Source organism: Colius striatus, chromosome Z (genome assembly GCF_028858725.1).
Source record: "Colius striatus isolate bColStr4 chromosome Z, bColStr4.1.hap1, whole genome shotgun sequence".
Lineage (NCBI taxonomy): Eukaryota > Metazoa > Chordata > Aves > Coliiformes > Coliidae > Colius > Colius striatus.
Genome location: NC_084790.1, coordinates 30,453,149 through 30,465,744, shown reverse-complemented (window position 1 = coordinate 30,465,744; position 12,596 = coordinate 30,453,149). Strand labels below are relative to the sequence as shown.

The window sequence follows — 12,596 nt, the reverse complement described above, 5'->3', positions numbered from 1 at the left end:
TCCCTTTTTGCTTTTATTCCGTCGTTTCTTGTAGGTAGTAGAACAATATTTCCTACTTTCTTCTCTAAGTCAAGTACTGGAATCTGTTTTGTCCAGAACCATAACTGGCAGTGAGTCCTCCCTGCCCTTGTCTTAATCCACAACAACCTTGCCTGTCTTTTTACTCTTATTTCGTTGGGGCCTCCATCACCCCAACGAGTGTGGGGGTGAATGGGGGGCACCAAGTGAGAGACTGTTGTGGTGCATCTGTGCTAGCTGGGCCAAATCACACCACCTCCCCAAAATTAACCTGGTCATGAAACATGGAATTGCACAGGACAGCAAAACCACTAGATGATTATAGAAGACACTAAAGAAAAATATCCTAAATGCTCAACATACTCACAAAACACGTCAAAAAGGAGAAAAGAGAATAAGTTCAGCTTAACTGTCATCAGAGATTGCTATTGTCTCAAGAAGAGTTCAACTAGAGACCTTATTAATAAGCTAAGCTAACTATCTAATTAATAGGCAAAAGTAAGACTAAAAGAAGTGGAGGTATTATAAACATTTTTTTCTACTAATATTTTATCCTTCAGATTTTTTGAATCAGAGAAGCTTCCAGAAGAGTGCAAAATGGTTCCAGAAAGATGATGCAATTATCTGGCAGCTGTTAGAAAAGAATGACAGCAGGAATCAAACAGTTTCCCAATTTTTGGAATGGGGTAAGGACAATTTCCAGTCACGGAGATGGAACAAGCTAACAGAAGACAGATAAATCTATTTTATAAATTATGAAAAGCACAAAGTTGTCCTACAGTAGATAAGACTATAAGAGTGCAATGTCATTTGAATAAAAGCCCTCAGGAAATGAGTCCAAATTTCAGGAAAAGAAGGAACTAGTGCAGTGAAACAAGAATGATGGGGAACAAAGGCAAACGTTAAGGAAACTGTAAATACAACTTTACAAACTCAGTTTTTCAACCATTTAAGAATGATTTAAAAAAAAATTATTATAACCATTATTAAATGCAAACTAAATTCAATGGTATGGTCAGAACAATATGGTTACAATAAAAGCTTCCTGAACTGACAATCAGAAGCAAATAAATGGTGACAACAAGGATATAGCAATAATGGCATATCATTAAAGTGATAAAAGTAACACCACAAGCATTTTGAAATATAATCAGGAGGATACATGCATGAGACAAAACAAGAAAGAAATAGTTACAAAAATGGTTACATAAATTAACTGCAGGTAAGACAAGGGTATTTTAAAAAGATGAATGGAGCTCATTTCTCAGTAAGAATGGTGAAAGAACCACTGAAGTTATGCTTAGCTGTGTCACATGAAAAGCCTGCTAGCCATTACCAGAAACTTTCAAGATCTTGTGGAGAACAGGAGAGCAGCAAGAAGACCAGGAAGAAGAGCAAGACTACCTGGTCTTTCTAGCAAAAGAGTATAAGCATATGAGTGACAATATTCACAGTGATCAAATAACTAAATAAAGAACACATATACAATCTTGGAGAATGAGGTGAAAATCAACATGGTTTCTTAAGGATAAATCATGTCAAATATCAAATTCTTTGATGGAATAACAGATCATTAAGAAAAAAGCATACGTTCTCAGTTTAATAATAGCAAAACTTCTGAGATTACACCAATGATATATTCCTTTCAAGAAAAGAGCAATGTAGACTAGCTTAAACAGACACAGTAGCTTGGTTTGGAAACTGTGGTCAGGATTTTGCTGTAATCTGCACCAGTCTGGTTCTACCTGTGTCTTCGTATTTTTATTTCAAGAGCTCTGACATATATCTACTAAGATGTTACTGGTACTTTGTTAAATAATTAGCACATAAATAAAAATAAACCACTCATAATTGAATTAATGAAAACAATACTCTCACCTTGATTTATGTAATTAAATAACATCATAGGTATTAAAATCTTTTTTCTGCCCTTCCTTGTTTTTGTGCTCATCTCCCTTTGCACAGTATTCCACCTTAACCTGGATACTCAAACTTATGTTCCTTTCTGAAGGACATTAAAAACTGCCACATTACTACGTATTTTGTTTCTGCTTTCTCCATATTTCATTTGCTTCTACTTTAGTATTATTTTTTCTGTTTTCAGACTAACATACACTAATCCGAGGTGAGCACCTGGTAAGAAGTAAGTAGAAACTGAGACTTCAGGTCATGATCTATTATTTACTTTCCCCAGCCCCACACTGTGGACTCCCTAACTAAACAAATGTTAATTTCTCTGTAAATATTTAACAATCTTTTCTTCTTTCAAAAGTAAACTTAATCAGTATTTGTTAATTGCATGTCTGCAAAGCTAAATGCAATTCTTCAATATAAATGTGATATCAGAAAGATAGATATTTTTCCCTTCCATTTTCCTAGAACGATCACGCAAAGAAGGTGAGAACCAAGATCATCTGAGCAATACATGAAGGCAATGGCTTAACAAAGAAAACTGACATGTTCACAACCAACAGTTCAGAAAAAGAGATGGTGATCCAATTATTTCATTTTCTGAAAATAATGGAAGTAAGAGAGGCAAGTCACATCCTTAAAAGGCAAACCGAAGCTTTTCAAAAAAAAGCACCAGACAGTAATTAAGCTAAACACCTAACCAACCACTTAATATTTCAGTCTCCTTACCACAGGTCTAGACTATAGGACATATTTTGAAACTCTTATATACAATATTCCAGACTGACACTGCAGACAAGCCTTCCCCCTCTCCTGTAGAAAGAGCAGAGGTTTCAGATCTGCTGAGGAAAGGAAATCTTCCCTGGTAAAGCAGTTATTTCTTTAACATGCAGATACAGAAAGGTAAAACACAAAGGTGGTCTCTGTAGCCTGAATTAGATACATTTTTTATGAGGAAACAGATAACAACTGTTCACTGTCTTGTATCTTCAGCACAGACTAAGAAAAAAAACATTCCAGGATGGACAACTCTCCCCTGCAAAGGCTTGGGTATAATTGTTTACTTAGCATGCAGTGTTTCCCTGCAAGTGCTACAATGCCAATCTTGTTTTTGTCCTCAGCAGAGTGAAGGATGAAGGCAAAAAATACTTTAAGCAGAGGAAGAAAACTGCTTTTGTGTCTCTGAAACATGCTTCAAATTTTAATTTCAGTGAATACTAGGTGAGTAAGCTACTAGTAAATTAACATCTCTCTGCTGCTATTTTTTTGCTATTTTACCTTTCAAAAAAAAAAATCCACTTAAATACAGCTAAAGCTCTTTAGATTTTAAAGCACTTTGGAACAATTATTTTGAAGGGAGCCCTTGACAGTTAAATGACTCAGTTAAATGAATGTTATAGAAGACACATAATGACTTTTTTAGTGAAATATTGAATTTAACTACAAATGAGGAAAACCAGGCATAAGCAACCTGGGTGTATTTGAATAATAATGCCTTGCTTGGGAGTTCAACATATTTAGTATGTTCTAGCATTGAAAAGAAGCTATTAGCGAGAGAGACCAAGGTGACACTTCTCATATTTTTTTCTTCATTCTCTTGTTTCTCACCTTGATTAAGCATTTAACTTTCTTTTTTAAAATTAAGAAAACAAATTTAAAAATTATTATTATTTTTAATGCTTGCAGCTACTGATGCGATCCCTGTGCTACATTTTATTGCCACCATGTGATGGTAAAGGCTTCATTCCTTTAACTTAAATATTCCTGCTTGTTTTACCGATAATGCTCAGGAACTGGATTTAAAAAAAACCAAAACAAATGCAATAATAACCTAAAAATTACAGTGTTCCTGACATTGGAGTTTTGCACAACAACAACAACCTGTTGTAGTTAATAAGAAGACTTTGTGAGTGACCATGAGCAGGTCTGGGCCTACAAAGTACAGACTTATTTATCCTAGAACATTATTAACAACTCTGATATCTTTACATGATTTTTCACAACTATATTAAAAACTAGTTTTAAGTAACATTGTATTTTGATTTGCAAAATTGTTTTTATTGTTATTATTGTGCTTCAGTAGAAGATACAGAATCATCACTCATCAGAGCTTTCATTTGCTGGAAGAATAAGAAATTAATGGAAAACTATGCACTAGGAATGTACTTCACTGTAGATTTAGAAAGAGAAAAGAAAAATCCCAATGCTGAAGAAATGAGGCTGAAGAACAAGGATCATACATACTCAGTTTATCTGGAGAAATGAGGTAGAATAACTGTTTCACAGCAGAAAGACACATAAAAAGATAATATTTATTGTGATTTACAGCCTGTCTAAAGCTTTCTACTCTCTTGTCTCACACTAAAAACAGGAAAAAAAATATTGCTGGAGCAGTCAAAACTTCTTAAGAGTGGGAGAGAATCTGCTTCCTTAACCCATTGTTTTTTAATGTCCTGATGTTTTTACTTCCTTAGCCTCAGATGTTTTCCTGCATCTCATCTGGGTGCCCAGAGCAGCCCCAGTGCAGGCTTCCCTGGAGAAGAGCACAGAGCTCTGGAAGGATGCTCCCCATAACTTCAGGGAATTGGCATGAAGGTGTGTGAGCCCATTCATAACCCTCTGCTTGCTGCCTGCTCCCACAGCATCCCACATTGCCTACACTGACATGAACAGATCATTCAAGAAAAAAGGGGGAAAAAAAGGAAGGGAAAAAAAATTAAAAAGGAGTCATTTGGCTTGATGCTAGAACTTATCCTAAGAAATTACAACCTTAAATACTACTGGATTATTGACAAAAGCAGCCATACTACTTACAAACTACACAAACCTCACCCAACAGGAGTGAGGCAAATAAGAAAATCCAGGAATTTCACATGCAAAAGATTAATTATTGTTTTTTCATATTTGGGGACAGCTTCCATCCTACCCTTTTTGCCCACTCCTCTTTCTTCTCCCCCTCAGAGTGCTGGAATAAACTTAATGGTGCATTTTGCTTTAAAAGTCAGTCACAGTTCAGTGAACAGGCTGGCATCATATTTCATGTGAGAAAAGGAGCTGCGATTTAATCTCATTTTCACTAGTGAGATTCCCAGCTAATGTATCTGGGAATAGTTAAGCCTGAATTCACTCTAAGATATCTGCATTACATACCATTTGTTCCTCTGTATTTCCACAGACAATAGGTGAAAAGTTAGCTGGGTTTCTTGCACCTGCTGTGCAACAGTGGTAAACCTCTATATACTCACAGATGTAGAAATATTCCCGGCCTGGCCTGAACTCAAATCCTAGTGAGAAGGGTGTGAAGAGCTGGAACTTTTCTGAGAACTTCAACGGTCCATTTGGGGAATGTGGCCGATTACACTCCCACCTCTTGAACCCTTTGGACGTGTGATCGCAGGAGCTGTAGCCATCAAAGTTCACCATGTACAGAACATAGCGTTCGGTCTTATCTTCCGGCACTGAGTCTTCATAGTGAGGGCAAAACACATCCAGGTAGTCATTGATGCAGACATCAATGTGGTAGTCGCCACGCTGGAACCTGAAATCATGGAAAGAGTTCAGACATAAGCATACTTAACTCAGGATTACCTTGTTGCGGAGTAATGTTATCATAACAAGAGTATCACCAATGGCGCTTTATTTCACTCTAGCCACATACATTCACTCTGAAAAATGACTCTTACAATTCACTGGAGCTATCAGAGACAGCTGATGCAGGACTACCATCATATGGCCTTCTAGATAAAGGTTTTGGTCTCCTCTCTTGCAAAATGAAGCTGTTGCTAACACAACCAAGCTAGAAGCTATCTTTCCCTACAGTTTGCTGAAGAAGCAAATAAACTTTCTTTCTGCTTTATTTGTATGTGGTTTGGGCTTTTTTTAATTGGATAAAGAAGCAAGTGAAGCAAAGGAACCAAAACTGTATCAGCCACTCCAAACCATGTGTCATATAAACATCTACATACACATGCAAGTAAAGCAAATATACCCTCTTCTTTCATTCAGGCAGTAATCACCTCCGTGCTGAAAGATGATTTGACTGCAAGTACTTATAGTTACTACATGAACACAAACAGGTTTACTCTTTCATCATTATTAGCAGCAGTCTGTCAAGATGCAAAGAAAAGTCTGTATTAGTTTTTAAAATATTTGAAAAGCAGTGCATGTGCTTTGCCAAAAGTAAACAGTGGATCTGTTGCTCTGTTAAGACAAAAGGATTCTGGGATACGAATTATCAGCACTTAAGCCTAATGTGACAGTGCTGAATGAGTGCCAGCTGAGAAATACAGTGCAAGATACCAAGTCACTTTATTATTACTACTATTATTACTGAAGACTCCTTAGAGATGTGGGATTCTTGTTTTTTGGGGAGGTGGGGAGGGTGTCCTTTTTTCTCCCCTCCACATTTCTCTTACATTACTTCTCTAATGCATGCCATAGTATCTAGGAGAAACTTTGGGAACAAATTCACAGCCACAAGGGAGCTTACACCATGATTTAATGATTCCATAAACCAGGTCTGTATGCCTATCAAACTCCCTAGAGCAGCCAATGAAACCAAGCACTGACCTACTCCACTTCAGGCTGACTGGGCTACTTGTAGCTTCTCTCTTTCATGGCTGCAGTTGTCAAGTGTACCACAGAGCAATAAAAAAGTCATGACAGATTTAACTATAATACTTCTTTTTAGCTGAAGGGCATATTTTAAACACCTGATGGGCTTGAAATCTGCCATCTGTATCCTCCTATCTAATTTCAGAGAAAAAGCAATGATCTACTGGCCCTCCAAGGATAAAGTCAGAGCAAACTACACCTTTTCATATCCCTCCAATAATTTAACTTCAATAAAATAGCTTTTTAAAGGTGAAAAACTGAACACACATCAAAGCATGATATATCTGTATAATTTCAGCCAGTGCACAGCCTCATAGCTCCATTCTGTAGCATTTAAAAACCTCTCTGAACCACAGCTCTTCCAGGAAAATTTACACTTACCTAGATCATTTGTTAAAAACATATTTTTGTACTTCAGTGCTTTCAAAACCTGTCACCTGAACAGATACTGTCTTAATACGTTTGTGAAACTGTACTGTTTTCAAATTAGTGTCCGTTCTCTATATCAGTTAATGAAAAGTATCTTGTAAGTTATGAATAAGAAAGCAACATTCTGGCAATGATGTCTCTATTTTTTATTTACAGTTTCAGTAAGCAAAAATTAATATCTATTTTTTATCTAAGTGTCTGTGCATGTGCACTTGTTTTAACCATGCAGGTGACAGACAATGCTCAGTTTTCTCAAGGGATTCTCAAGGTTACCTCTTGTATCAGCCTGTGCCTCCACAATAATGCCCAATTATGGCTTTGTGGCAGAAATTGTACGTTTTCAGGACTACATTTATGTAATTGTAGACATTCAAGATTAGAGTTGTCTACTTGACATTAGACTTTCACAAGACAAATAACTGTATGTGAATTGCTCCTCTACATTCTCTAAGTCAATGGAGAGAAATAGGAACTTCTCAAGTCCAATTCATCTGGTCTGTTGAGCCCCAAGGTGTGCTGGAATGAGATCATTTACACTCCAGAAGCAGCTCCTTCTTTCTGTTAACGAAAAGGACCGTCTACACAGATATTTTCCAGATTGTACTGTAAACAGCTAAATTTGAAGGAAAGAATCCCACGACAGAGTCTGTGATCATAGAGATGATAAATACAAAGAGGTGGACCACTTAATTTGTGATCTCATCTTAAATCCACATTAGCCATGAAATCAAACTTGTAATCTGTATCAATGAGCTCTTCTACCTAATACTGCACACAAAGAGCTCATCTGACTCCATTTTGGCAAAGTCCCCTACTGTGTTCCTCTTACACAAGCAAAACCACAGCACAACTGTACTCCTTGACCACTGGTATTTTAGTAGATTCATTCTTACTTTTACTTCCTTAAGTGCTGAAGCAGCTGAGTGTCTTCATTCACTCCAGCACACTGTTGCCCACCAAACACATGGAAAGCAAGAAGCAAGAATTGCCTGTAAAGCAGGTTTGACGGTGAAGGCCATAACCAAGACCTTTTTATCCTAATGTCCTTCCCTTCCTGCTCCCACGCTCTCTCAATATTTTAATTCCACAGCCATTTGCCATAGCCAGAAAGTATTTATATTTATGTGTCAAAAAAAAAAGGGGGAATAAGATGGTGCATATTTTACGTGATTCCAACTAGTCTTTAGCCGATATTGCTGGCACAGCAGTGAACCTGCTCCAGCAAAAACATGCACCCAGGTATTTTACCATGCAGCTCTGAATGAAGTTTCCTCACTCCATATAGTAAAAGCAATACTGAAAAAGAGATTAATAGCTAACTAAGAAGCAGACAGTGACTATCTATTGTCCCTCTTGCAACATTTTAAAGATGACAGTAATCCAAATCTCAGCATGTATCCAGGTATTCATGATGCAGACAAAGAACATTATGGTAATTTTAACCACAGAAATGCAAGACTAGCAAACATTTTCAAAGTCATTTATGCCCTCTCTACTATGTTTATCCATTAGCATAAGTGAAAGTACAGTCTGTGTGGATGCTTCTCTTCATAGTTTGAAGTTCTGAAGCATAATTACCCATATTCTTCAGAAACAGCACACTAAAATGTTACTTGTTCTGCTTCCTAAGGAAAAAAAGCCTTGGGAGCAGCACATTGTGCATATCCCCACAACTGGTGGTCCTCCTTTTTGTCTTCATGGCTGCTAAGCCAGGTTTAAGTAAATTTAACAAAGAGACCTCAGAGAGAAATCCATCCCCACAAGTTATCACAAAAAAGCAGTCAGGTGAGAAGAACTCATAAGTATCTCAACAAAGGCTGAACCATCAGTAGATGAAATATTATTAGACAATAGAAAAGTCTCTTACAAATGCTTTACATACAGGAAAAGGTTCAACTAGAAAAACACAAAGATTGAAAATTATTTCTGTTACCTTAAATTGTTAATTAAAGATATATGAGTATAAGGCAGGTATTTGAATATGTAATAATACACAAAATCCAAATAATACACAAAACTTTCAGGAAAATATTCACATCCTTTAAAAGAGCAACAGTTTAATTGCTCTTAGGATGTGATAATGTCAGTTATTTATCATTCCAGGCTACTGAGAATACCCACAGCTTTGGCTCTGTTTTTGTGATGAATGTAGTTCATTAGACCATTCCAAGCTCTACTCACATTCTTCGACTGAGAAACAATGGAGTAACTTTTGCCACGTTACTCTTTTAGACAGTCTAAGTCCTCTCACTGCAACAAGCTTAAAGCTGTTACGGGTGATGAAGGAAATCTTGTGACTGGTAATTATCTGAGGGGTTGTGGGATTAAGCCTACCATTTTACTGCAGATAATTTTAAAGATGCCGTTTGTGTGCCACACACACACAAAACAGCCTCTTTAATGCTCTTCTGCTCTCTTTACTGATTTTGTCACAACATTTAGTAAACTCTGTTCCCATAGCTCTGCTGACATCAACAATGAATCTGATGCACAAACAATGAAGTAATCAAAGAGCTATTTTAATTTTAGATGTATTCAAACCAAAAGAAAATTCAACATTTTGGAGATGATAAGAGAAGTGGATTTGCTAACAGTAGCAAGCCAGTGACATTTTAGATCTCTAGCAAGATATTTCTACCCAGAGCAAGCAAACAAAAAAGCCCAGTAATACAAAGGAACTGTCTATGACCTTTTAGTTCTTAGGTTACAGTTTACCAATTTAAGTTCAAAGTAGCATGAGAAAACACTAAGCAGGAAGCACAATACTGACAAAATAAAAGAGAAACAATTAATAAAGAATGTTGCTCAAAAAAACAGTATTAAAAAATTATGCTTAGAAAAGACTGTAAGTTAAGTACACAATGCAGAAAGAAACTTATTCTCTTGTCATTAAGTCCTTTATTCAATTACCATTTATTGAAGTAATCAAATATTGGGAAAGGATGCCAGGCCAATTGTTAAATTATGATAATTACACAGCTTTGCTGCACTACAGCCGATCAAAATAACATGTGGTCACATGCACTTAGCTAAAGCTGCTCTGCAATCATTGGGCTTCCATGGGAAACTTATTACTATAATAAGGTCACTTATTACTACTTCATTATCAATCAGGCAAAGAAACTTATTATTTGTAACCTTTTACTGTCCCACTCACTCTGACAGAACAAGCCTCCCAAAAGTTTCCACCCAGGTCTCTGCCTTCAGCTGGCTCCCTTCCATCACAATTACACACCTGAGCAGAATCAGGCTCCTGCACTTGAAAGAGTTTGTCAGACTTTTACTGTTTCACAATTGGCCACAAGAGCCTATCACATTTCTTGAAAGAGCTGAGGGATCTCCTTACATTTTACTCCACATACATCTGTCAGAGATAACTCTTTCCTTTTCATTCCTGCTATATCCCTCATGTCTAGAAGATTTCTCACACTCAGTCCAAAAGCAAAAATCCCAAACAAGTGAAAATCAGAAAAAACGGGGCTACCCAGAAAAAACAGGGCTAGCCAGACTTCATGAGAAAAAGCAACACATTTACATGGCTTGTCTCCCTCAAGCATCTCATGCCTTCACTCTTTCTTAACAGCCAGTGGTACAAGAGAGATACTGTGCCTTCCTATTGGGAAAGATTTTTTTTTTTCTCATCAAATAACACAATTCTGATCAGTTAGCATTGTGTCTGGTAATTCATATTGTCTATTTAAATAAGACAAACAAGTGATCTGCTAAAGGAACTTGAACATGCCAAGAAACATGAAACTACTCAGTTTGAGCTAGCAGTTATACTTTTAAAGAAAAGAGTTCATTAAGCACTGAGTAGCACTTAAAAGTCAAAGAATGTTTGTCCAGCACAAAAGAAATTCAGTAAAAAATAAAAAACTCATGAGAACCACTTTATTCTGTGATGATATAAAACCTAGATATTTTGAAATGTCAGAAGCACCTATTCCTGTACATGTAATCATTCAGTAAACTGTCCTTAGATAGGTCAGGCCAAGGTTTACAACACTAGTAAAGGAACTGCTCAAGCCTCAGTTTATCAATCTTCGTTCTTCCCATGCTATCAAAGTTTACAGTTATACTCTAAGTGACCACTTACAATCCTTTAATTCTCTTAACTTCTAGAACCAAGAAACTTTTTCAAAACCAATCTAGTTAAAAAGAAACAAACAAAAAAATCCAAACAAACAAAAAAATCCAAACAAACAACAAACTCTTTTATTTTTGTTTGTTTGGGGTGTTTTTTTTATGAAACCAAATTGTTGAAGACTTCCTAATGTTTTCTTGACTGAAACATATTGTTTGCAAAACAAAGTCTTTATCCAGAAGGAGAAGGCTTCTAATAGCAGAATCACATTAAAAGAAGACTGCAAAACATGGGAGGGAAGGTGTAGGTTTGAATGGAAAAGGGATGAATGAAATACTTTGTATTAATTCCATTAACCTGAGAGATCTCAAACACCTTTTTTTTAATAACTGAACAAAAATTTCAGTTACATCAGAACAGTTAAAAACGCATTGAATTTAAAATATTGACATATATTTCATTTATTTTTATGCTTTAAAAGCTAAGAAATAAAATCTGCAAAAAACGTGTTTACTCACTGTTAATAATTTCTCTCTTATATTCATAACTGTGTTTATTTGAACAGCTTGGTCCTGTATTGACTTTTTATAGCTGGCACTGCAGAAAGATATATGTTTAATAATGCAAACATTAAAAATTAGAAACTAATTGCTCTTCCCTGAGTAGATATAAGAGAGGGAGGGAATAAACAAATCAACATTTATTTCCCACCTATAAATCTGAGTACTCCAGAGATTCTCAAGTACTGCAACATCCTCATCCACCTAACTTACCATCATTCTGCACCGTCTAATTAATGACCTGAACATTTTTCATTCTGTTTATTGAAACTGCTTCCTCAGACTCTGCATCTGTAAAATTTGTTCAAAGTTGGCACACGACTTTTGCCTGATCTCTGAGAATTTCTGTTTTGCTTCAACTTCTAAAGTGAAACACCTTGAGAGTTTCAGTAATAAAGAATGATAAAGGGGTACAACATGTCACAGCATTGCTCCCAAAGAGGTCAGTCTTTCAATCTCAGCTGTTCCAGCTCTTAAAGTTTTAATCCCCATGACTGCAGATGCTACCTCATTATTGATTTTCCATTGCTGTGGGCATTTCACTTGTGGAAATGGATGAAGAAAGAAGGAAGGAGGAGAAGGTAAAGGAAGAGTTACTATTCTGTCAAAGACATCACTTAGACACAGGACAAACTTCAGTGTTGAAGACTCTAGTAACACAATCCGAAAGGCACCACTCCCAACGAGATACTAAAGGTAGCCTGAGGTTTGTGTTTGGAGCCTCGATCCACACTGTGAATCCAAAATGTCTGGGTTGTAGCCAGTCTCCTTGTTAAATTGATTTATGGACACAAGCTCATTACTGTTGTTCACATTAGTACTACTCTGGAGTTCATCTGTAATGTTTATCTCATTTTATATGAGGTAGAATGAGGAGACCTGGTAACTACTACTCATATATTTTTAAATGTGGCCATCAAACACTATCCACGTATGACTCTCCATTTGTCTACTTTAGACAGGAACACCACAGATGATGT

The 12,596-nt window shown here is 36.5% G+C and overlaps 1 protein-coding gene across 2 annotated transcripts in view; it reads right to left on the bottom strand.

Annotated features, from left to right (window-relative positions):
* Positions 1–12,596, bottom strand: part of EFNA5 (ephrin A5) — a 210,477-nt gene that overhangs the window by 36,401 nt on the left and 161,480 nt on the right. For both annotated transcript variants that reach the window (XM_062018027.1, XM_062018028.1), the window contains exon 2: positions 5,175–5,467. In XM_062018027.1, coding sequence (XP_061874011.1) covers positions 5,175–5,467 — 293 coding nt within the window. The remainder of the gene's footprint in view (positions 1–5,174; positions 5,468–12,596) is intronic.